The sequence below is a fragment of the Peromyscus maniculatus genome, chromosome 13, assembly GCF_049852395.1.
Source record: "Peromyscus maniculatus bairdii isolate BWxNUB_F1_BW_parent chromosome 13, HU_Pman_BW_mat_3.1, whole genome shotgun sequence".
In the NCBI taxonomy this organism is placed as follows: Eukaryota; Metazoa; Chordata; class Mammalia; order Rodentia; family Cricetidae; genus Peromyscus; species Peromyscus maniculatus.
The window spans coordinates 55,040,159-55,065,394 of record NC_134864.1 but is presented as its reverse complement, the minus strand read 5'-3'; the positions used below and the strand labels follow the sequence as shown (position 1 = coordinate 55,065,394).

General features: G+C 45.8%; 1 protein-coding gene across 4 annotated transcripts in view; it reads right to left on the bottom strand.

The window, feature by feature from the left end:
• Positions 1–25,236, bottom strand: part of Als2 (alsin Rho guanine nucleotide exchange factor ALS2) — a 72,776-nt gene continuing 47,540 nt past the window's right edge. For 3 of the 4 annotated variants that reach the window (XM_015993940.3, XM_076550343.1, XM_006975035.4), the window contains exons 18-34: positions 24,878–25,080; positions 24,693–24,758; positions 23,530–23,628; positions 22,759–22,923; positions 20,164–20,275; positions 19,766–19,843; positions 18,938–19,071; positions 16,977–17,144; positions 13,577–13,694; positions 11,606–11,763; positions 8,937–9,059; positions 8,351–8,527; positions 7,119–7,164; positions 6,896–6,957; positions 6,224–6,373; positions 5,679–5,775; positions 1–1,211 (exon numbers count right to left, since the gene is read on the bottom strand). In XM_015993940.3, coding sequence (XP_015849426.1) covers positions 1,173–1,211; positions 5,679–5,775; positions 6,224–6,373; positions 6,896–6,957; positions 7,119–7,164; positions 8,351–8,527; positions 8,937–9,059; positions 11,606–11,763; positions 13,577–13,694; positions 16,977–17,144; positions 18,938–19,071; positions 19,766–19,843; positions 20,164–20,275; positions 22,759–22,923; positions 23,530–23,628; positions 24,693–24,758; positions 24,878–25,080 — 1,995 coding nt within the window. In that variant the 3' untranslated portion in view covers positions 1–1,172. The remainder of the gene's footprint in view (positions 1,212–5,678; positions 5,776–6,223; positions 6,374–6,895; positions 6,958–7,118; positions 7,165–8,350; positions 8,528–8,936; positions 9,060–11,605; positions 11,764–13,576; positions 13,695–16,976; positions 17,145–18,937; positions 19,072–19,765; positions 19,844–20,163; positions 20,276–22,758; positions 22,924–23,529; positions 23,629–24,692; positions 24,759–24,877; positions 25,081–25,236) is intronic. The other variant, XM_006975036.4, reaches the window with a different exon arrangement.

Here is a 25,236-nt window from a genome sequence, read left to right as displayed (position 1 = left end):
TGGAGATGAATGCCTTTTATTATGAAAACTGCTGTTACATTACAGCCAACATTCCAAAACAGTATTTTAACAAACACTTGTCTTGATTATAAAGTAGCTCGGAAATCATGATCCTTTTCAAAAGTAATTAATGCCTGCCGAGTCATTTCACATGAGTCAGGACACGGCTCCCCAGGGGTACAGCAGATGAGACGGGAAGAGCACCTGTGTAACCAAACAGCTACGACCTACAGGGGGTTTGTCAGGAAGCCGACCCTGGAAGTGTGGTGTCACAATACTTCTGAGGTGGGAACAGCCCGGTGTGTCTTTCCTTTCTTCCCTTCTGAGTTCAGTGTGAGGTAGAGGGAAGGCCACAGGCTGCAGCCCCCTGCTTCCTTCCTTCCACATTTCCCAGTCTTCCGGCTCCACAAAGCCTGTGCTGGCCTCCTGGGAACGCAGCTGCCTGGACCAGCGAGGCTCTGTAGCAGCTCAGCATCAGGGTCTGAATTCCAGTGTATTCCTACGTCCTTTCAATCAGGAGGCAGAAGTTCCTATTTGGATGTATTCCATGTCTGGACCAGGATGCCGTAGTCACCTCATGGAACCTCTCCCACCACAAATACCCTGGTGGAGGAGCTTATAAAAGATTAAAACTGCAATTTAAAAATTCCTCTTCTTCCCCCAGCAAAGCAGCATGCTGCTCAAGTGACTGGAAGGGACCTAGGAAGGCAAGGTACGGCTACTTCAGTCTCAAGTACAACCTACTCCTTGCCCAGGGATGTGGGGTTAACTGCGAATGGATGTGGACAAACCAGGAACTTAAAAACAGTCAGCAACTTCTTTCACATAAGCAGCTTTCTTGGGAAATTTTCCTGCAATTCCACGGAGCTGACACCTTTCACTACAGGAAAGAGGTAACCGGCTTCCTTTTCTAAGTAGGTGTATGGATCTTAGCACAGCAAAGACTGTCTAAGCGGATTCCTATTTCCTTTTCCATTCTCCATTTGAACTATACAGTAGGTATTCCACCCTGAGCTCAGGGCTCTAATTATTAGTAAGGCTCAGAAATGACAACCAAAACAACACACAGTCCATTCCAATTTCAACACCGTTCCTTTTGCCGCCATCAGACGATGCCAGATGGTGCTGCAGCCTCCGAAGCAGATAATCCAGTTCTTAAGCTGTCAGGTCCCCTAGTTAAGCTTCTCACGCTGAATCTGGTAGTAACATGCCTGGAAAAATTCAAAACAAATCCAAGTTTTCCTTTTAAGAGTAGGGAAGGAACAATCCCTTATTAACACAGATGCCCTGCTCTTCTTCCCTGTGACTCCATCCAATGCCTATGTGCAGCCTAGCTGTAATTAACAACAACACAATTGTACATACGTCCCTCTATTTCTGAAGCAAGGCTGTATCAGCTGTGTACTAGTCTTTACTGGTTAGAAACACGACATTCACTAGTGACTGGGAGGTCTGAAGGGACATAAGGACATGTGTGACCAGAGTTCCCCGAGACGGCTCAGGCCAAAGGATCTGAGTGGCCCCGCACACAGCAGGTCAGAATTTCCAAGAATGCTTTTGGGGAAGCGTGTTCAGGGATCCTTCGGTGGTCATACTTAGGAGTTACAAACTACAACGCACGCCACACCAGGGTGACGCACGCCACACCAGGGTGATGCATGCTTTCCACTCTTGAGTTTTGTTTCCTGGGATGAATTCCAGGGAGTAGGGTCCTGAGTCAAACATACCAACACTTTGCGGTTGTTGATCAGAATGTTAATAACCTCTCGGAACTGCTCACACACGAGCAGTTGAACCTCGTGTACCCCACTGTCAGCATGTGGAAAGTGACCTCACTGCACTCCCCCACTGTCAGCATGTGGAAAGTGACCTCACTGTACTCCCCCACTGTCAGCATGTGGAAAGTGACCTCACTGTACTCCCCCACTGTCAGCATGTGGAAAGTGACCTCACTGCACTCCCCCACTGTCAGCACCGTGGAAAGTGACCTCACTGCACTCCCCCACTGTTAGCATGTGGAAAGTGACCTCACTGCACTCCCCCCACTGTCAGCACTGTGAAAAGTGACCTCACTGCACTCCCCCACTGTCAGCACTGTGGAAAGTGACCTCACTGCACTCCCCCACTGCCAGCACTGTGGAAATTGAACTCACTGCACCCCTCCCCCACTGTCAGCATGTGGAAAGTGACCTCACTGCACCCCCCCACTGCCAGCATGTGGAAAGTGACCTCACTGTACTCCCCCACTGTCAGCATGTGGAAAGTGACCTCACTGTACTCCCCCACTGTCAGCATGTGGAAAGTGACCTCACTGTACTCCCCCACTGCCAGCATGTGGAAAGTGACCTCACTGTACTCTCCCACTGTCAGCATGTGGAAAGTGACCTCACTGCACTCCCCCACTGTAAGCACTGTGGAAAGTGACCTCACTGCACTCCCCCACTGCCAGCATGTGGAAAGTGACCTCACTGCACTCCCCCACTGCCAGCATGTGGAAAGTGACCTCACTGCACTCCCCCACTGTCAGCATGTGGAAAGTGACCTCACTGCACTCCCCCACTGCCAGCACTGTGGAAAGTGACCTCACTGCACTCCCCCACTGCCAGCACTGTGGAAAGTGACCTCACTGCACCTCTACCAGCACTGGGTGAAGCAGAACACAGATCTGCTGGTATTTTAGGCACAGCAAACTTCGGTTTGGACTTCTAGGATTTTGAGCATTTGTCCTCACCCACATTTACTTATTTTCCTTTGGAATGTTTCATACTCTTCAAGGAAATACTAATAAAGTAATTTGTAGACAGTATGCACTCTACTTTCTCTCTCCCAGTTTATATAACAGAAATATTCATGAAAAAGTTTAAAAGTTAGTTCAAGCCACAAACCTGATGTTCAGCTCTAAGGTTTTGCTCATTTTCACGGCCTTGTCTTTCCTTTGCTCATCCTTTTTCTACAAACCCCACAGCACACATGCCTTGCTGCCTCAGCCTACCTCCAAGACAGCTGCAAATGACAATAATGCTTTTTTGACATTTATTAAATATCTTTACCAATTTTAGTTTGCGCCTTCCATTTCTAATGTGAAATTGTATTACTATAATGTTAATATGAACATTATCCTTTCCACTAGGGACTTTCTATTCATGTGACCATAACATACTACTTCATATTAAAGATTATAATTTTTAAAATTTTATTACTTGGCAGTATAGGTCTAATTTGTCCTAATTTAATGTATTATCATGCTTTTAGTACCAACAACATAGAGTCTGAAGATATTTAGTCTACTCTGAGAGGCAATTCAGACCCAGAAAGACAAATATGGTATGTATTTTCTTATATGTGGATATTAGCTGTTAAGTCATGGATAAGCAAGCCACAATCCATACAACTACAGAGATCAGGTACAGAGTAAGGGACTAGAGGGGAGATGGATCTCCCTAGGAAGCAGTAATGGAAGAGATAGTTACGGATGGGTCAGGGGAGGGAGGAAGGGAGGGAGAGATGTGGGGAAAGACAGCCAAAACTAAGGGCTTTTGAAGGGTCTAATCCAGTAGAAGCTTAATAAATGAAAATCCATAGATGAAGGCAATTTAACTGACATCACCAAGTAACAGAGGAAACAGAGCTCCTACTGGCCATCTGTCACCAAATGAAGCTTCCAGTGCCAGGACTGGGTTACATCTAACTGAGCTCTTGGCCAAAGGGGCCCCATGGGAACCCCCAAACAGCTCTGGTTGTTGCCAAGGCTTTTGGTGGCTCTCCCCAAACCGATGGCAAGGCCCTACCCATTGCTGAAGTCAACACCTACACAACTCACGGACCATGGAGGAGTCGAGCTGGTGCCCACCCAGAGCCTTCGTCCCTGCTGACTAGTGTTCAGGGGACTGGAAGGCCCTCTGAACACGACCAAAAGAGAAACACCAACCCCTACACACGCATCCATCTGTAAGAGCGACCCTGCCTGCAAGAACACATTTCAGAGCAGCATCTCCAGTGATCCCCAAGTACTAGCACGAAGCTTGTGGGAATATCTAACAATATCTGATTTCAGTCAAGGCCCATGGGGTGGTTGGAAAGAAAATGGCCTCCAAAGGGAGTGGCACTATTAGGAGGTGTGCCTGTGTCGGAGTGGGTGTGGTCTTGTCGAGGAAGGGTGTCCCTGTGGGGGTGGGCTTTGAGGGTTCATATATGCTCAAGCCACGCCCAGTGAGGCAGTCTACTTCCTGATGCCTGCATATCAAGGTGTAGCAGCTCTTCCCCAGAAGCATGTCTTCCTGCACACTGCCATGTCACCTGCCATGATAATGTTCCAAACCTCTGAAACTATAAGCTGCCACCTCAACTAAATGTTTTCCTTTTAAGAGTTGCGGCATGGTGTATCTTTACAGCAACAGAAACCCTAACTAAGACCGCCCACTCCATGAAATGGAACCCATACCCAGTGCTGCTTGAGTGGCCAAGAACCACTAGGTACTAGACAAGCCAGGGACCTAGGGGAAAACCAAATACTGCTGTTCTGCTCAAGGAACATAAAAATGAACGACTCCTGATAACATTCTGCTATACTCATAGATCCAGCTCAGCCATCAGAGAAGCCTCCTCCCTCAGCAGACAGGAACTAATACAGAGACCCACAGCCAGACAATATGCAGAGAGTGAGAGACCTTGGAACACTCAGCCCTTAAAGGGATGTCTCCATCAAATCCCTCCTCTCAGGGCTGGAGGAACCCTGCAGAAGAGGAGGCAGAAGAGTGTGAGAGCCAGGAGGGATGAAGACACCAGGGAATCAAGGCCTTCCAGACGCAACAGGATTGATGCATGCACCGTGGCATGCACAGGGCCTGCACACATCTGCCCCATATGGGGTCCCAGAACTGAAAGGCGAATGGACACAGACCCCCATCCCTAACCCAGAGGCTATCTTCAATTGAGAGCCAATGAAAAACTGGTTTCTCCAAGGGAGTCTCACTAGGAAGCTTCAGGGCAGGCACCATGACCAGCAGTAGATGGCCAACACAAAACGAACTCAACACTATCAGTGGAGCTTCTTCGTCTCATAATGTCAAGTCAGGGCTTTTGTTTCTCTTAACCTACAGGTCATTTGCATCTACGTTATAGCTTCCAGTTTTGTGTTTTTATGAGATTCCTGTGTGTGAACAGTGTGTCTCTGTGTCTCTGTGTTTCTTGTGCTTTTTCTTGTTTTTGTTTTGCCCTATTCCAATCTGCTTGTTTTGTATTTATCGTACTGTATTTTACTACTATTCCTTAGATGCCTGTTTGATTTCTAACAAGAACAGAAAGGGTGTGGATCTGGATGGGAGGATAGGTGGGAACTAGGAGGAATGGGGAGGGGGGAGACCATAATCAGAATATATTGTATGAAAAATCTATTTTTAATTAAAGAAAAAAGTGAAGTCTACACTGAATGTTTTCATAAAGAAGAGAGTGGATCAGGCAGGGTGGCTCTCCCTTGCAATTGTAGCCCTTGGGAAGCGCTGGTGGAAAGGTGACTAAGTGTTCCAGGCTAACCTGAGCTATAGAGTAAGACCCCATTCTCAGAACAACATCCCCCCAAAAAAGGAGAAAGTGAGGAAACGTGGCTACTGACTGATTTATATATAATATGGTAGATGACGGGCAGATTAAGGTTCAACACTGTTAAGTGCTACACTCACCTTCAAGGTGGTGAACATTATGCCTTGCTCCCCATGCTGGAGATAGGGGTCCATCAGATCCTCAATGAGGTGGACTTCAGAACCTAAATTCCGAATCCTGTCCCAGACAGAAAAAGATGAGAAGTTCATTCTGCTTCAAGCAGACTTTCCTTTTCTGTCAACAGACGGTGGCAGAGAAAGAAGAGCGTGTAACACAAAGACAGTAGCATAGGGCAGTGGCTCTCAACCTTCCTAGTGCTAAGACCCTTTAACACATGTGTGACCCCAACCATAACATTATTTCACTGCTACTTCATAACTGTAATTTTGCTACTGTTAGGAGTCAGAACGTAAATATCTGACACACAGGATACTGATGTCGTTCGACCCCACGGCAGTTGCGACCCACAGGTTCAAACACTGCCATTGTGGAATGGGTTAAGAGAAGTGGGTTTCTAGTCTAATGGTGGCATCCTGCTATCATCCATTCAAGAGAAGCAAAGGGCAGACTTGGAAAACAAACAGTGCCAGAGTGAATAACAATGACCTCAGAAAAGACTGGATACCTGGCCCGTAGCACCACATATAAGAAGACAGGGAACAAGTCATCCATGGACCACAGGAAGTCCTCCTGCAGTGAGGCCAGGACACTCTGGGAGATCTCTTCAAAGGTCTGCTGAATGACTTTAAGTTTGTCTGACGGAGTAAAGGTTGTGCTGTAGTGGAAACAAAGTGTGAAAAGATAGCCTAGATTTTCCTGATAAACCCATCTCTTACTCATTTTTTAGAAAAACAGTCTCTCTTGGGTCTCACATGCCTCAAATTAGACACCATAGGCAACCACAGCGTGGCGGGGAAGGCCTCTGCGATCCTGCAGTGTCTGGGCAAAGAAGCCTCCAGCTGCCAGAGATTCCCGTGGGAGAACTCTGACAGAATGCTCCTTCGATCCACTGGTCGAAGGAATCTCTTTTCTGAATGAGAAGCTGGTTCATTTCCATTCGGCTAAAGACAGGAACACACAGGTGAGCCTCCAGGCAGGCTCTCCATGCCTTGGAAAACCAGGGTATTTTAGAGTGAAACAGCCCGCAAGTTCCAGAGACCTGGTCATCTTCCTGCTAATTCTCACAACATCCAGGCGTGGAGGAAATGACATGGAGAGAAGGGCAGGGACATTCTTTCTGCCCTCCTGCAGACTGGCCACTACTCGACTGTACGACTTGTCAACAGCGTGGGCTTACCTGATCTGCTGCAGGCACTCCACCGCAGAGGCAAAACAAGCGTCTTTTGTGGTTGGCAAAACCTGCAGAGGGAGAGCGGCCGTCAATCAGGCAGGCATCTTCCGCACGGTCCTGTGGGGCCCGACAGCTGGTGGGAACTGACATCAACCCGAGCACTACTCACGAAAGTGGACACTTCTCCGCAAAGAAGAGCGTGTTTGGTGGGAACTAAACTCTACTATACCTTTTTGCTCTCTCCAAGGACTGACAGGGTTGCTGGCCAAAATTTCCTACAATGAAACCATCAATTGTTAATAGACCATTTTGGTAGATACACCCCCCTTTAAAAAGGTAATTGTTACATTGGTCTCCCTGTTCCCATTAAAAACAACTTCTCTACAAATTGGTTCTGAGTTTCACGTTTTTATTTCTATTCTTCCTGTTTAGTAGATATCATGGAAATGATTTAAGAGTGTGAATAAAATTCCCGAAAAGGAGCTGTGTCTAGATGTGAACGAAAAACTCCTGGAAGAAGTCTGTGTCTGTAGAGCCTGAGGGACTGACTGGAATTCCAGTGCTGTGGCAATAGTGGAATCCCGCAGGTCCAGAGGCTGATTACTTTACCTTGGACCAGTTTTAGCCTTCTGGAGTAGCCATTCCTGGCTCTACTCTGCATCATCACACAGCATTGTGGGTCTATGGAATTGCTCCCCCATCTCAATGGACCTGCTGTCTGCTGTACCCACCAATGCATTTTAAACTTGCCTTGACTTCTTTGTTGTATAAAACTATAAAAATCCCATAAATCTGCTTCCATGTTGAAACATGGGGTTTGGGGTAACCTAAATCTTGTATTCCCTTTAAGATGAGGGCTGTGGGTTTTATGTTGACAATAGCATTTACCATATCCCAAAGAGGTTTGGCACTCTATATTCCAATCACCTCACACTACAGCCCAGAACGCTTCCTTCATTTGCTTTTATCACATTTTTATTGCTAAAATAGTCTATTAGAAAAAATCAACTTCTCATACAGCATGAATACATAATTCTTGGGTGGGTTGGGGATGAGCTTTATCATTGCTCTAGAAAGGATGATCATGTAATTCCCCAGAACAAGAACCAATGGTCTGAGATAGAAAACTTTTGTGATCTGAAATTCTAAATTGCAAATGAGGAGGGAAAGAAAAAGAGACGAGGAACACCAAGGATTTAAAGAAATTAACTTCTTCTAAGGAACAGGAATATAAATTATGCATCTTCAGTAGGTCAGACGAGTCATTTAGTTCACATGATAATGAACATGTTCAGATGAATAAGCAACTTCATAACTCTCTATGAACATTCTCAGAAATGAAGACCATGAGCAGGTCGGAAAACGACACACACACATACACACAGGGAGATGCCTATGAGTTCCTGGCGGTGCTGAAGGATTTTCAATTCCAACTTTTGGTTCTCTCCTGACGGTACCAACCTCTGCACTCCGAGAAAGCCCAGGAGAGCGATATCTGCTTGCTTGTTTAGGCGAAGCACACACTCCCAGTAAACGTCTTCCTCGCGGTCATTGTCCAGGGCATAAAGCATGAAGAGCGGCGGGTAGAGCCGGGGCAGCAGCACAGGGAGCACTAAGCCGGAACTCGTTACTACGTAACTACAACCAAGGTGTGGGAAGGCGGGAGCGTTAACACGGGTTCAGAGACGAGCGTCCTCTCCAGACTACAAGGCTCACAGGACATGAGAGAGCTGCTCTATACACCCCGAGCTGACTGCCTTGGGCCAACTGTCAGGCCAGAAAGCAAACTGAAATCTCTCTTGCTTCCATCCTGAGGCTGCTCCTGCGGGGTCCCCTAACTCAGCACGCGTCACCTTTGCTCAGCAGCCTTCCTGCCTGGCTGTGTGCGGCTGCTCCTTCCTGGACAGTGACTGGTCCCACTAGGAACCTTGGAGGGTCACTGAGGAAATGAGGAACGGGGCCTGGGGAAAGCACTATCTTTGGGGTTCTTCAGGAGTCCATGCAGCCCGCACCCCACGTCTTCACCACCTCACCCAGCTCAACTTACCCTGGCTCTGGGGACTCAGATGTGGAATCTGATTTCCCAGTGCAGAAGGACCTCCTTCCGGTGGGCGGAGGAGCAGACAGAGGAATTGTGCTGCCCTCTTCAGGAAGCTCAGGAAATAAGAACCTAAGCAATGATTGAAAACAAACCAGAAATTTCTATGTCCAGAGCAGCTGACAAAAGGAAGTATCAGTTTCTAGTAGCTGAGCTATCCAAGGGCCCATGAAATCAAAATGTATCGTGAACTATTTCAGTTCCCTGAGACTCTCAAACAATGATTCTTACAGAATGGGAATGCAGTGGCTGTGAAGGGGACTCCCACACAACGTGTGTGTGTGTGTGTGTGTGTGTGTGTGTGTGTGTGTGTGTGTGTGTGTGTTCCCTTCCAGACCCCCGAACACCTGTTTCACAGAGATCCTTCATTAAGCAGGGAGGAAAGTTAAAGTGGCTGCTTTCTGACTGTGACCTTGCAGGTCCATTCTTAAGAAGAGAAAAGGGGAGGTCGGGGTTAGAATGGGCTGGGGTGCAGTGGGAAAGGAGGGAGGGGAGGAGGGAGAGGGGGAGAGGACACAGGAAAGGGGGAGGGACATCTGTCCCAGAGGACAAAGGACGGCCTCTGGATAGAGGGGACAGACATGGCACATGGGCAAATGGCGGTTTATAAAGGTAGAGGGAAAAAATCCGTGTTAGGATGAGGTGTTTAATTTTATTTTATTTTATTTTATTTTATTTTATTTTATTTTTTTTGGTTTTTTCGAGACAGGGTTTCTCTGTGTAGCTTTGCGCCTTTCCTGGAGCTCACTTGGTAGCCCAGGCTGGCCTCGAACTCACAGAGATCCGCCTGACTCTGCCTCCCGAGTGCTGGGATTAAAGGCGTGCGCCACCAACGCCCGGCGAGGTGTTTAATTTTAATTGGACATGTTAATTAGATGAGCCAAAGAGGGCTTTTGATTAACAGACTTGGTAATCAGTCTCAGGAAAGAAGGTGGCCAAAAGGGAAAAGACCTTGGGGGGTGGCTTTAGGAATGGAATCTAGGAATTTATTAAGGCGAGGGAATGGGGGGGAAGGGCAAGGCCAGCCAGAGCCACATGCTTGAGTGGGCTAGCGTCCCTTCAGGTCAGGTGACATTTCCAAAAGCCCTCCTGAGCAGGGGCTTCGTTCTGTCCAGTAACTAAGGAGTCCTCATCTCCCCACGATACACACGTCTTCTTCCTGGGAAGTCTCCCTTGAGGCCAACTGGCATCAGCTCTAACAGACACTCGCATTAACTCTGAACACCAGTCTCAGAATGGAACACGTGAACTATAGCCATCTAAATGTGCATTCAAAGCCTTTTCTAAAATGCGCTTGCTGAGAATCAAATGATGACAAGGGACTAAACATTATTAAGGATGTCCTAGTTTTGCTTTCCCTCTGTGCCTTGATATTTTGCTCTAACTCAGTGGTCCCCAACCTGTGGGTCATGACCACAAACCGGTCCCATGTCAGATAGTTCCATTTATAATTCATGACAGTAGCAAAATTACAGTTATGAGGCAGCAACCACACAACCTTGTGCGGGGTCCGCACAGCATCAGGAAGGTTGAGAGCATTGCTCTAGGTCTTCATCTCTGACCTCTGGTATTGTCCGCTTTATTCCAGAGACTTACCTCGTGGCCTTTGTCATTCTGCCCGTTTGTGCCAGTCACCTCTGCTCTAAATGCATGGTTGGGAATATTAAAACCACAAAGTAGACAGTTCTGTTCATCGCACCTACTAGCTAAGGCTGGAGCTGAAGCACTTGCACTTCTGTGATTTTTCCCTAGACACACCGCCCTCTCCACACCTGACACTTTCCAAATGCGCTCAGCAGTTCTGAGCTTGGTGACAACAAGGGAAGTCCTGGGTGACGCAATAGAGGTCACTTGTTTAAACCCAGCTCCCAGGCTCCAGTGGCTGCTGCCCGAATCTGTCCTCTTACTGACGACTCATCTCACCACTGCTGGTCTCTGCTCGGCACTTCCTGCTCGGACAGGGAGCCCCGAGGCAGGCAGCAGCCTCTCTTCTGGCCCCAGCCCACCGTCCCTCCTTATGTTCTCGAAAGAACTCATCAGGCTGGCACACGGCACGTGCTATCTGCTCTTCCTCACTCTGGCTCGCAAACTGAAGGAAAACTGTTTTTTCAGTGTTTTGCTTGGTTGAGAGACGAGCGCTCAGCGGGCACTACAGAGTAAATGTGTATACATGGAGCTGCAGTGAAGGGACTGGACGTGTCCTCAGAGACCAGCCTTCCAGTGAACTCTATCTGTTCTGTCGCTAGGTTTTGGAGACCTGACTTAGCCTAGAAGCTAAATACAAATAACACTGCTATATTTTATACCAAATTAGACTTGGCAAACCGAACACACACTTATTTTAGCCTGCACTTACATTTAATGAGAACACTAATAAAATAGTAAGTATCATTGGCTAGGGCTCATCTTTTTCAATGCACAAGCATGAACCAATTAGAAATGTACTTCCATTAATCTATTTAAGGACCTGCAGCATGAAACCATTCTCTCGATGAATGCTTCCTATGATGGAGCAGACACTCGGGCATCTCACAAAGATGTAACACATAGCTTAGGTTGAAGACTCTGTCTTCACAGAACACTCTGGGTTTTCAAACATCAGGGTAATGCTCTCTTACCTCACCAGCTGGAAGATCCGCTTGAGGTAGGACTTAATCTCCTTGACAGCCTCCTGCAGTAAGCGCCGGTTGGCCCCCACACCCACGTACGTCATTCTATACACGGCCACCAGGGTCTCCACCAGCCTGCCCAGCGGGTGCAGAGGGGTGTCACAGGCCTAGGGGGCAGGGGCAAGGATGTCGGTCAACATGCAGTGAGAGCAGCAGAAACCAGTCCACAACAAACCCTTCACAGGGAATAAACCATTTCCCCAATACCCGGAGCCAATTGGGGGTCAGGAAAAAAATCTTAACTCTGTAAATATAGAGTCAATCTAAACTGTAAGGAGCTAGAGTTGTGAACGCTTACTGTTATCTGAGACAGGTCTCACACTGTGGACCAGTAAGAACAACCGTCACTATTTGCTTTCTTCAAGGTAACAACATTCCATACACACTTGTGACCTGTTTTATTTTTGTTTTCTTTTTTATATATTGCAAAGATTTTGTTTGTTTAATTATGTGTGTGTGCCTGAGTGCAGGTGCTCATGGAGGCCGAATCCGCAGTGCCCTGGAGCTGGAGTGACACGCAGTTGTGAGCTGCCTGATGGGGGGCCTGGGGCCTCTGCTCTGGCTGCTGAGCCGTCTCCCCAGCACCTACAATACTTACTGCTGCTGGTTTGTTTGTCTTGGAGACAGGGTCCTGGTGTGCAGCTTAGGTTGGCCTCAACTTGTCATCCTCCTGCCTTAGCTTCTCAGGGGCTAAAATTACAGCAGGGTGCCACTGTGCCTGGCTGTCTTTTGGTAGGTTTAAAATGTTAAAATCTTTCTGGTAGTGGTATTCTCTATCAGGATTTCATTTTGTCATTTTTTATGGCTAAACAGTTTTCTACTGTAGAAAATTAGTGGTGGTGGTGGGGGACTGTGGTTAACAGTATTGTGTAGCTCGAAACAGACAGAAGAAAGGATTTGGATTTGTCATCACAAAGATATCTAAGTATCCTGAAATGATCAATACATAATATATAAGTGTACTGAGACATCATATTGTTCCCCACAAACATGTAATTACTGAGAGGTCTAAATTTCCCCCATTTTACAACCAGATCTAGGTTTCAGGTTTTTGTTTTTGTTTTTTTAAGTGGAAACAAGTTTCAGTTTCTTAAACAAAGGGCTATTAATCAAACAACACCCCTGACAGCAGGAATGAGATGGTGGTGGGGGGGGGGGGAGAACAAGCATGTACAAGGCTTGAATCAGCCCCACAGTATCACAAGACAGTGACCAGCAAAAGACCGTTCCTGTAACCCCCTGAAACAGGCCCGGACTTGCCCAAATATGTCCACAGATAAAAACCAGAACCTCAGCCTATCCAAACTTGCTAACATAACTGCTGCCTGCTTAACCAATTACGTTTGAGACGACCTGAAAATTCCCCTAGCTGTGCTTAAAGGGGGCCTGCGCGCTCTCCTCTAGAGGTCGTCCCCATTTTGTAAAGGTGAACAACCCCACGTACGCCGGTAAATAGATCCTCTTTGTTCTTGCACACTGTTGGAGTCTGGGGTCTCCCTTCAGCGTTTCCTTGGACCCCTACATTATTTTCTGTCCATTACAAACAATCACACAAAATTAGAGCCAAGTACAGCGACTAAAGCCTCAGCATTTGGGAGGCTAAGGGAGAAGGAGTGCCCTGAGTTCAAGGTCAAAGATTTAGCAAACAGAACAAAGTAAAACCCAGACTGGGTTAGCATCTGAATGATGACTTTGTTTGTTTTGGAGGATTTGGGGGTGAAGCGGGGGGGGGGGGGGGGGGGGGGGGGGGTGAGACAGGCTTCCTGTGGCTTAGGCTGGCTTCAGAATTACGAGCACATGGTCTTAAACTCCTGGTCTTCGCAGGCGCTGAGATTTCAGGTGTGTATGACCACACCCAGCTCATCTACAGCCCTTTCACCACTAACTGACAAAAGCCAGGTCACCATTCTGACTTGTTACCTTTATTAAATACTTCTTGATGTTGTCATATTTCTCCACAGAGAAGGCGCCAACGTGCTGGGGAATGTACTCCAAACTCTCTAGCGTCTGAGTCTGTGAACGGCTTAACATTTCTGGACTGTGAAGAAGAGAAAGTCCGGCATTTCACATGAGAAAGCAAAACATTTGTAATTGTGCACATCAGTCACCAGCTGAGGAGGAAATGGAGCATCTTGCTCAACGTGGCTGAGCTGCTACTCTGAGCATCCACTGACTAGCACAGGCCCCACATGATCATCAATGGCAGATGACCTGCTGTTACATAAATCTATTCAAAACAGCACTTGACATTACTTCATGTCAACTACAGGAAATCATGAAAAGAAAACGCAATAAGGGAAGAGCTAAAAATAAATAAATGAATGAGCAGAGAAAGAGATGAAAATGGTTAGAGAAGCAAGGCCTCACTGCCCACAGCAAGGAGCGTGGGTAACCTCGGGGGCCATTGGTTAAGGAAGCCCATGCAATTCTACTCTAGTTTACCTTTACCACACATTTCCTGGTGTCATTATATGCTGAAGGTCAAAATTTGAATTTTCTTTAATTGCTGGATATTGGAAAGCAATTATCAGATGCAAATGAAAAGTAGCATAAACCTAACTTTTAAAAGATCAAATGTTTGCATCTCTGCACAAAGAGCAAACTAAGCACTTCTTGATATTTAATTCTTTAGATTTACTTTATGCATATAAATGTTTTGCCTGAGTACTTGTGTGTGCTTACCATATGTGTGCCTTTTGGCCACCTATATCAGAAGAGGGTCCCATCCCCTGGCACTGGAGTTACAGGCAACTGTGAGTCACCATGTGGGTCCTCTACCAGAGCAGCCAGTGCTGTCCTGAGAGCTCCAGGAGCACTTCCTGCTGTTTACAGCAAGGAACAGTGCCACCAACCACCTGCAAGCACACTCGGACTGTTCGGGGGCTAGAAATTCAGTTGCCTGCTCAGCAACGCTTGTGGGCTTAGGAAAAGTGAAGAAAGGCAGATGGAGAAAGGGAGAAAAGGAACGAAGAGAGGGAAGACGAATGAAAGTTCACCTAATTTTCCTCTAGTGTTCTGGAAATATTGGGCTGCAGGCTCCTGCTGAGACTGAGCACACCCACACCCACTGTGGCACCCACATGTGATGCAACTTTTCTCTAGCCACCTTCAAGATCTTTCTCTTCGAATTTGAAAGTGATGCTTCTGAACATGATTACCTCTGACTTTCCCCAAGAAATGCCCAGCTCCTTAAATTTACAGGTTCACATCTTTTACCAAACTACAAACCTTTCTCAACCATTACTGCTTCAAAAATTTTTTCCACCCCATATCATTATTTCTTCTTTTGTAGAATTGGTTTTTTGTTGTTGTTTGTTTGTTTTGGTCCTCTGGGAGAACACCAGTGCTCTTACCACTGAGCATCTCTCCAGCTCTTCTCTTAAGCACACACATTTAAACTCATCAGTTCTCCAGGCTCTGTTCATCCCCACCCCCAGCCAGGGTTTTCCTGTGCTGCTAACACCAGCTGGTCCTTCTGACCTACCCTCAAGTCCACGGTCTCTTCCATCAGCCTCCCACTTCTGCTCCCAAGTCCACGCTGAGTTCTTCAGGTGACTGCACTTTTCAGATCTAAATCTTGAATTTGGTTCTTTCTTTCTTTCTCTCTCTCTTTCTTTATTTTCAGGTCACCCCACCCAGATAAGAGTTTGTCTGTGTAGCCCTGGCTGTCGTAGAACTCATTCTGGAGACCAGGCTAGCCTCAAACTCAGAGATCTGCCTGCCTCTGCCTCCTGCTGCTGTGATTAAATGCATGCACCACCTCTGCCTGGCAGACTTGCTTCTTCTTTATGTCTTCTGTTTTTTTTTTTTTTTTTATGATAATTTCATTTTAACATCTGTTTCAAGGATGGCCATGACTGCTTACCAGAGCACTTCCGCCATCCTTGTTTTTAAGTTTTTGCCAGCCTAACCCCAACACTGTCCATCTCTGGCCCAGGCCCGCAGACTATCCGCTCTCAAATGAGTTGAGTCATCTCTTCAGCACAAAATTTTGGCCTTTAAGCAAATAATCTCAGCAATGAAACTATGCATGCCAAGGCATTAAAATGACCTCTTTGTTTTCACATAGAAAGGCTCAAAATATTGGGCAAGAGATGGCTCATGGGTTAAGACTGCACAACTCTTGTAGAGGCTCCTAGCTAGGTTCCCGCAACCAGAGGGTGGCTCAAAAATGCCTGTAACTCCAGTTTCAGGGCATCCAAAGTCGCTGGCTTCCGCAGGTACATGCATCGTATGCACATGCCTACCTCACACCCCCACACACACCACCCCCCCACACACACCATATACACACCACACACACACATACCCCACACACACCCAAATTAAAAATAAAAATGAATCTTACAAAAAAGAAGGGCTCAGGAAATATAGTTCAGCACAAGTTCAGACTAAAGATCAAAACTCTATGTGATATGAGGAACCCATCTTGTGCACAGCCCATGTGCACTGATTCTATTGAATGCAGTAAGGTTTCTTCCGAAGGAGCCTAGAGCCTCTAGGTGCCTGAATCAACAATCTCAGCCTACCCAAACTAAAACGATGCCAACAGCACAAGTGAAGGGACCAAGGAGAGAGAGGGAGACAGAGAGAGAGAGAGAGTTGGCACAGTGGCCCACGCTGTGTCACTCATGAACAGACACTAACGTTCAAGATCCCGGGAAGGAGATTATCGACTTCTCTACGGAGAACTTACTTTGCTTCCCTATGACTCTCCTCGAGGTTTGCAAAGAAGCCTCACTGACCGCCTATCGCCCTTTCCCGAATCTCATCAGCAGGGCTTGTACAGTTAGCTAAAGGTGTGCACGCTGTCCTCTGTGTCCAGCTGCAGGCGTCACTTCTCCATCAACTCCTTTTCTGAACATGGCTCTGCAGACAGCCTGCAGTGCTGAGCCTTTCCTTGCTCAACCCTTTGCTGGATGCTCACTGATCAGGCTGCACGGGGCAGAAGGCTGTCTTGCAGAAACCAGGAGGAACAGAGGCCACCAAGCCTGGCACACCAGGAGTTTCTGCCACCCACATTTCTCCCATAGCTGGCAGGGCTGCAGCCCTAGGCAAATTTATAGCCATACTGCCTCTTCCTCCAGAGAGCCTTCCGATTGACAATGAGCTTAGCTCCAGGCTCAAGGGTTAAAACACACTTTCCTTCCTTTCCAAGGGCATTCTTCTGGAGGAAGAGCAGTCCAAGCTACCCACAATGCACCATGCATGGGAGTGCCCCTCACTGACTCTCTGCTACATTTGTGCTGAGCACACAAACTGACTACTGCCTGGTTCCAGGTTCTGACTTCACATGCTCTGCCGTGTGCTGTCTGCTCACCTGTCTCTGTGCTGGCGTCGGCTGGTGGTCAAGGCCACGGCAATGTTATCCCACGCTTTCCAAACTTCCCCTTGGCCTGGGCCCTCGCAGCCCAGCTGGTGCCAACATTCATCGAACACTGCTCTCCATTTCTCATCTGCGGCCACTGCCAGGTTGCCCAGCTTCCTGCTAATAAAGTCACACCAGCCTTCAAGTCATCGTACCTTTGTGAAAAATCATCCCCAAGAAGAAAAACTTTCCAATATACAACTCAAGATACTTTGTGAGCCAAAGTGCCAATATACCAGTGGGAGCCCTATCTCAAAACACTGGAAGGAAATTTAGAAGGGATTTACTTTGGTTAATTAGTATTTAATTTGTTTACCAGATACTAATGCATATGGACTGTCACATATAACAGTATTGATTCTGATGTCCACGTTTCTACAGAACTGACTTTGAAAAATAGACTCCTGAAAAAACAGTGGTTTTCTGTACTTCAAACATTTTATGGTAAGAATTGTGAACTGTGTTACATACGGGTTTATAAAAATACTTTGAAAACAAACAAAAAATCAACATGGACAGAAAATGCAGTAAGTTCTCACTGGAACAGAGAATGTTGAAATGATACCAAATGTCAGAACATGGTCCAAGAATGGAATCCTATAAGACTTCTGAATGCTTGGAAGAAAACTCCGAGAAAATAAGACAAGAGTCTTGTGACGAGTTTCTTCAAAACATGGAACTGATCTTGGAATGTTTTAGTGCTCTTCCTAGATGTGGCACACAGGAGTGAGCTTACTTCAGATTACTCAAATTATTGTTAGCTGCCGGGCAGTGGTGGAGCATGCCTTTAATCCCAGCACTTGGGAGGCAGAGGCAGGCGGATCTCTGTGAGTTCGAGGCCAGCCTGGTCTACAGAGAGAGATCCAGGAAAGGCGCAAAGCTACATAGAGAAACCTTGTCTCGAAAAACCAAAAAAAAAAAAAAAAAAAAAAAAAAATTATTGTTAGTTACTCATGTGCCTCTATGAAAAAACATGTTTTTGCCACATGCAGCTTGTCCTTGTGATTGTCCACCATACACATGAAACTGTTCTTAACCCTCAGAGCATAAAATCAGTGGTTCTTAACCTTCCTAATGTGGCAACTCTTTCATATAGTTTCTCATGTTGTGGTGACCCCAAATCATAGAATTATTTCCATTGCTACTTCAGAACTAGTAGTAATTTTGTTACTGTTATGAATCACAATGTAAATATTCTTGGGGACAGAGGTTTTGATAAAGGGGTCACAACTCACAGGTTGAGAACCACTGGTATAAATTATTTGATGCTCTGAATAAAGACTTTAGTCCACCTCATTTTTCAGCTCCATTTTCCTAGGTCCCACGGCCTCTATACCAGTAAACACCAAAATATAACATATAAACACAAATCTTAAAAAAAAAAATCAACCCCCAAAACAACAACAACAGAGAGTGTGTAGTCCACAGCTGCAATCTTAGTCTTCAGGAGTCTGAGGCAGGAGGATTAAGAGTCCAAGGCCAGCCAGGGATACACAGTAAGACATCTCAAAAACCAAAGACTCCAAAGCTTAAGATGCAATCAATAGAGAAAACACAACCCAAAACTTGAGAGAACAAATTATACTTAGATTCTGCTTTTTCTTCATTGATGCAGGTTGTACTGGTGTGTGTGTGTGTGTGTGTGTGTGTGTGTATGCACACCTGTGTGCACCCTTCCCAGCGGGTCATTTCCAAATCTGCAACTCTGAAACACCTCTGCACTATGACTTATACTTTCAGCCAGGGTTACAGATGTAGCCATCTATACAGGTGGCAGCCAGTAATTTATGGAAGTTATAGCTTGTTTAAAAAGGACAATTGTAAAACTTGAATTTGTCTTAAAATATTAAGAAACTTTGATGAAAGCAAGACAACTCAAAACCCCCAGTAATTACTCCAGGGTTGGTACTCACAGGGCTTTGGGCCTGTCTTTCTCGCTCTCATACAGGCTTGGTTTGAAGTAGGTCCCAGTGATTTTTATCCCAGACCCCCATTCTCCACTAAAATAACCTTCAATATAATCTCCATTTGGCATGGTCAGTGTTCCCTGGGTAAATCCAAAGAGAAGTGGAGTTAGAAGAGTGTTTAAATTCACAAAATTAACAGGAGAAGGCACTAACTGCACAACACTTTCCGTTTTAGTTTGTTCTTGGCCAGTCAATTCTGGTAGACAAACAAAAGATGCATGCATGCACATGCCCAGAAAGAATGTATGAGAACAGTTCATGGTAAAGGAGAAAGAACCCCCAGGAAACGGGCAGCCTTTTTAGTCGTGTGTGTGAAACACACTCACTGACCCCATTCACAGCTGAAGCGGTGCTCAAAGTCACGGCTGCTCACATCTGTTCACATCTGTCTTAGGAAACGCTAAGGCACCTGAGTCCGTAACCTGACACTATCCTAGAAAACTAGGATGTGAACAGATGAAACCCAACCCATGCGCACTTCATCTAAGTTGCTTTTTTTGAAAACATACAAAAAAAAAAAAAAGAAGTTGAGCATCATGGTACGCTCCCTAATGTGCGAGATGGAGGCAGGAGGACTGGAAGTTCAGGTTTATCCTTAACTCTCTAGGGAGTTTACGGCCAGTGAGTTCCAACAGGCATCAAGGAGACTTAACTGGAAAAGGTGCTGAGGCAATTAAATATTAATGCACAAAAAGTAGTTTAGACTCTTTAAAACAATTTAAAGTCAAGAAAAATAAGAGAGAGTGTAAAAAAAGAACAAAGCTGTTTTCCAACCTTTCCACTAAGGGTCCAGTCGTCGGAAAATTCTCCTTCATAGATAGTATCATCTTCCGAAAGCAGAACTCCATTTCCCTGTGTGGAGAAGCACAGCACAGCCTTCAGGAGGCCTTAAAGCACACGCAGCAACGCCCCCAAAGCCTCCATCCATCCAAGAAAGTCAAGCAGGGCTCAGGCCTGGAGTCCCAGGATCAGGAGGCAGAAGCAGTTTTTCCGTGAGCCCCAGGCCAGGCAGGTAGTCACACAGCGAGTCCCAGACTGGCCTGGGTTACAGAGTGAGACCTCATCTCAAAGAAGCCGAAACCAAAGTAAAACATTAATTGAAAGACTTTAAAGGTTAGGGACATAGGAGATTTTAAAATCCAATGTGAACCAAATACACACATTTCACTCACCGTCATTTTATTAAGATGGAAGTTGCCTTCGTAATATAACCCAAACTGGGTAACTACCACCCCATTCCCTTGGCACACATCATCTTGCCACATTCCCATGTACTTTTCTCCCCTGCACAGAAATAAGAAGAAAGAAAGATGAAAAATCAAATCAAAGGACAGAGTAGAGAAAAACTACTATTGGGGATCTGAATGTCATCAGGGGATCCGGGTTGAACTGGAGCCATCACTCTAGTTAAAGCCGTTCACTCTGCCTCTTCAAACAAGACAGTGTGATGCCAAAGACATCTCAGTCAGAGCAATATTCACACAGGAATCTGACATTGTCTTCCACCCAACAGACTGAATACACTCCATACACTTCCTTGATAACTTTAAAATGTTATTAAGTCAGATATGGTGGAGTATACCTTAAATTCCAACACTCAGGAGGCAAGAGGCAGGCAGACCTCTGAGAGATCAAGACTAGCCAGCGCTACAGTTTGACTCTTGTCTCAAAATAAAATATGTAATTTGAAAAGAGTACCACAAATTCAAACTATAATGGAATCAAACTTTATTTTCCTTATCCAAAGTTTGTCATAAAGGCTTTAATTTTCACCCACTTAAACTCAGAAGGTTTTTACTATCGCCACTAAAAAGATAAAAAGTGGCCGGGTGGCAGTGGTGCATGCTTTTAATCCCAGCACTTGTGAGACAGAGGCAGGAGGATCTCTGTGAGTTCGAGGCCAGTCTGGTCTACAGAGTGAGTTCCAGAACAGACAGGGCTCCACAGAGGGGTTAAAATCAAATGTGAATTAGGTACTGTAGTATATTACTACAGTCCTACCTCCTGGAAGGCTAAGCCGGGGGATTTCAAGTTTGAGTCAGACCTGAGCTAGAGAGCAGGACCTTGTCTCAAAAAGAAAAGATAACAATAAAACAAGGCCAGGATGTAGCTCAGTAGTACTGTGGTTTGGGAGCAAGTTCAAAGCCCTGGGTAGAGAGGGAGACAGGTAATAGGGAGGCAGAGAAATATAAACTACTTGCTAAATCATACATTTTGCTGGGCATGGTGGTACACACCTTTAATTCCAGCTCAGGAGGCAAGGATTTCTGTGTGAGTTCGAGGTCAGCCTGGTCTACATTTTAAGTCCCAGGCTACCCAAGGCTATGTAGAGAGATCTTGTCTCAAAAAAGAATAAACATCATATAGTTTATTAGTAAAAGAAATAAAAGTTTTTACACTTTGTTTATTCATCTTGTGTTTGTGTCGGGGTCGGGAGGATGCATGAATGCCACAAATACATGTGTGGAGGTCAGAGGACAATCTGTGGTTAGTTCTTTCCTTCCATCACATGTGTCCTGGGACTGTACTCGGGTCCTTAAGCCCAGTGGCAAATGCCTTCATATACGGAGTCACCTTGCTGGAGCATAAAAGTAACTGAAAAAAACTCACATTATGGCAGGGCCTGGGGGCACATGCCCATAATCCTAGAATATGAGAGGCAATGGGAGGGGGAATCAGGAGTTCAAGGCTAACCTCAGCTACCTATACCCAGCACTTAGAAGGTATAAACTGGAACATGAAATTTAGGGTTATCCTTGACTTATATAAGGAGTTTGAGACCAACCTGGGCTATGGAGCTGATCTCAACTAAAATAAATAAGTAAATAAAAAAGATTTGGTAGCTTTTTTAGGCAATAAAAACTTGCATGTACAAATGTATAGGAAAAACAGTACCTATGTGAATTCTGAATGACCCTGACTTTGTGAAGTAGTTTATTGTTTGGCCCATAAGAAAATGGAAAAAAAAGGTTCCTGACAACCGTCTCCTTATGGCAAGCTCTCTTTCTCTTTTCACTGGCATGCTGGGTGGAGTGAACTCATCTCTACGTAATCCAGGCTGGCCTCAAACTTTCCATCTTCCTGCCTCAGCCTCCCTCAGCTGGGATTAAAGGCATGCACCACTAAGTGCCACCACCTCAAACTGAAAAGTTTTCTTAATGTTGTCAAATTGAGATTCTCGACTCGGGGCTGGAGAGATGGCTCAGTGGTTAAGGGCATTGACTGCTCTTCCAGAGAACCCAGGTTCAATTCCCAGCACCCACATGGCAGCTCAGAACTGTCCGTAAATTCAGTTCCAGGGGATCTGACACCCATGGCAAAACAGCAATGCACATGAAATAAATATAAAATAAATAAATTAATTAAAAAAAAAAAAAGATGCTCCACTCAACTGCTTCTTGGTCTTCTGGTTAAGAACAAATGTAAGATGCTCAAGTCTTCATAAAAGTATCATGGTTTAGGGGGCTAGAGAGGTGGCTCAGCAATTAACAACTTGTACTGTTCTTATAGAGGACCCGAGTTTGGTTCCCAGTACCCACATTGGTAGCTCACAACCACTGGTAACTCCACCTCCAGGGTATCCAATGCCCTCTTCTGTCATCCTTAGGTACTGCACCCACGTGTACACACGTGTACACACACACATGTACACACACACACACACACACCAGTGCACGCATAATTAAAAATAAAGAAATAGCATGAGGGGTGGTCTAGGAACCTTATCTTCTCACTGTACACACTAAGACAGAAGCAGAGCACTGTACCTAGTGATATCATCAAAGACGCCATATCCTGCTTTCTTATCCATTACCCACTGGCCAATGAACATGCTAGGAGAAGAAGAAGTCAGCTTTCCACTCCGGAGGAGACCATGCCCATGGCGCATGTTATCTTGAAAGCAGCCTTCAAACACTTCACCAGAGGCATAGCTGTGGTTGGAAAGGACAGAAAGATAACATGGATATTACAAAGTGCAGGAAACACAATGCTATGCTTTTACAGGTAGCTATAATTATTTGTTTATATGAGCATAAAAAAATCAAAACCCTCAGTTTGAAGGACTAAGCCTCAAAAATTAAAGTTACTCGGTAGTACAATGGAGCTACAAAGCACATTTAATAACACTGTCATCATGCCACAGACAGGGCATACTCTTTTTTTTTTTTTTTTTTTGGTTTTTCGAGACAGGGTTTCTCTGCGTAGCTTTGCAGGGCATACTCTTAAAGGAGGACTCTGCACATAGTTTTGGTGATTAAAAAAGATGAATAGAGCCAAATGATCGTGGCGCACACCTTTAATCCCAGCACTTGGGAGGCAGAGCCAGGCGGATCTCTGTGAGTTCTAGGCCAGCCTGGTCTACAGAGTGAGATGAGTTCCAGGACAGGCACCAAAACTACACAGAGAAACCCTGTCTCGAAAACAAACAAACAAACAAACAAAGACAAATAGTTTACTCCTTAGAAGTTCTGTCCACATGAACTTTGGCTTTACAGTTCTTTGAAAAGGCAACACCAGATCGACAATCATGCCATTACCTATAGACTCCTTGGCCACACATCTTTCCTTCTTTCCAATGGCCTACATAATGATCTTCTTTGTTTAGGGCCTTGTTGGGGATTCTGTATTCACCATATCTGCCAAGGACAATGAAAAGCGTAAGAAGACGCGGAGATGCCATGCTCGTCTCTCTTGGATGAAGCCCTCTGACAGGCTGAGGGCACCCAGGCCTGCTCCTGAGCGCACCTGTGTGCTCTCCATCTTTGTCACTAATCTGCAGCACCTCTTTGGGGAAGTCAAGGCACACAACAGCTCGGGTATCCCTCTAGTTAGTAGGGGAAACAGATCATCCAAATTCTCCTTTCGTTCTAAGCACCTGTTTAAGAGCTTGAAGTCACAAGATCTGACACTGTCACACATGCACAGTAACGTCTCCATTTTATGTATCCTTTTATAATAAGACAAATTTCTTAGCAGGACACAAGACATTTAACTGCCATAAATTTCTCCTGTAAATATATCTGCAATGTTGTCAAATATGACAAGACAGGTCACAAGATGGCTCAGCAGGTAAAAACACTAGCCACCCGCTGACAAGCCTAGTGGCCGGAGTTCAAATCCTCAGTATTCACATAGCAAAAGGAGAGGACCGACGGAGCTGTCCTCTGGCCATGTGTGACATGGCACATGTGCACGCACACATACACACCCACACACACACACAAATATGTAATGAAATGAATTAAGTAATAAATGTGATAAAAATGACAAACTTCTCCTAAATTAACGTCGGTAGAATATCATTACAATAACACCACTTCAAAGATGTTGCCTTTTAACAGAGAAACGAGTTTGAAACTACGGAAAAGCCGGCCTGGGGTTGTAACCCAGTGGTAGAATACTTGCCCAGTGCTCCCAAGGCCCTGGAGTCCATCCTCAAAGCAGCAAGAGGGGGGACCTATTTCTGTAAAACTACTGAAAATCAATTTCTGTGACCTCTGTAAGGTGGCCCTGCCGTGCCTGCTGACTCCCATAAACACTGCCCCAGCTGTCTAGGGGCCTGCAAATCTTCTGCATGAGTCCTAGGGCAGCACCCACAAGCCTGAACAACAGAAATCAACCACTTCCTTGAAAAACAACTGACAGTCAGTGACTTGGGACCAGACTGAAATTCATCTTCCAGTTTCAACAGTTTCCTTACCCATCTTCCAAGCCATTCCTGAACATGCCAGAATACATCTTTCCATCAGGCCACTTCAAAACACCCCTGGAAGATATAAACAAAAGTAACAACTGTCAGCTAATGTTTCAGACAATCAACCCCTTTTTTCCATAATGTGACGGTCACCCTCCCTTCCCCGGGAACAGAGAAGCAGCATTTTTCACCTGCCATGAGGCTTCCCCGAAAGCCAGCGCCCATCGTAAGTGGCATCCTTCAGGCGAGGATCCTTGTAGAAAGTATATTTGGCACTTCTTGAGATGGGTGGCTCCTGCCTCTGAACACTGCTGCCGCCTCCGTAAAGTGGGAAATCAGACGTCCCCCTCAAGGCCTGGTCCACGGCTTGGCTGATGGCCCGAAGCCACTTGGTCTAGGAGCAGAAAGTTCACGTCCGGATGCTTCCGGCAATAACCCACCAGGCACTGCAGCACTGAGTACGGCAGGCTATCCTCGCTGTACCCTTTCCATCGCCTGTCACTTTTCCTACCGACAGGAACCAGCTCTTACAAGTTACTGCTACTGGTTT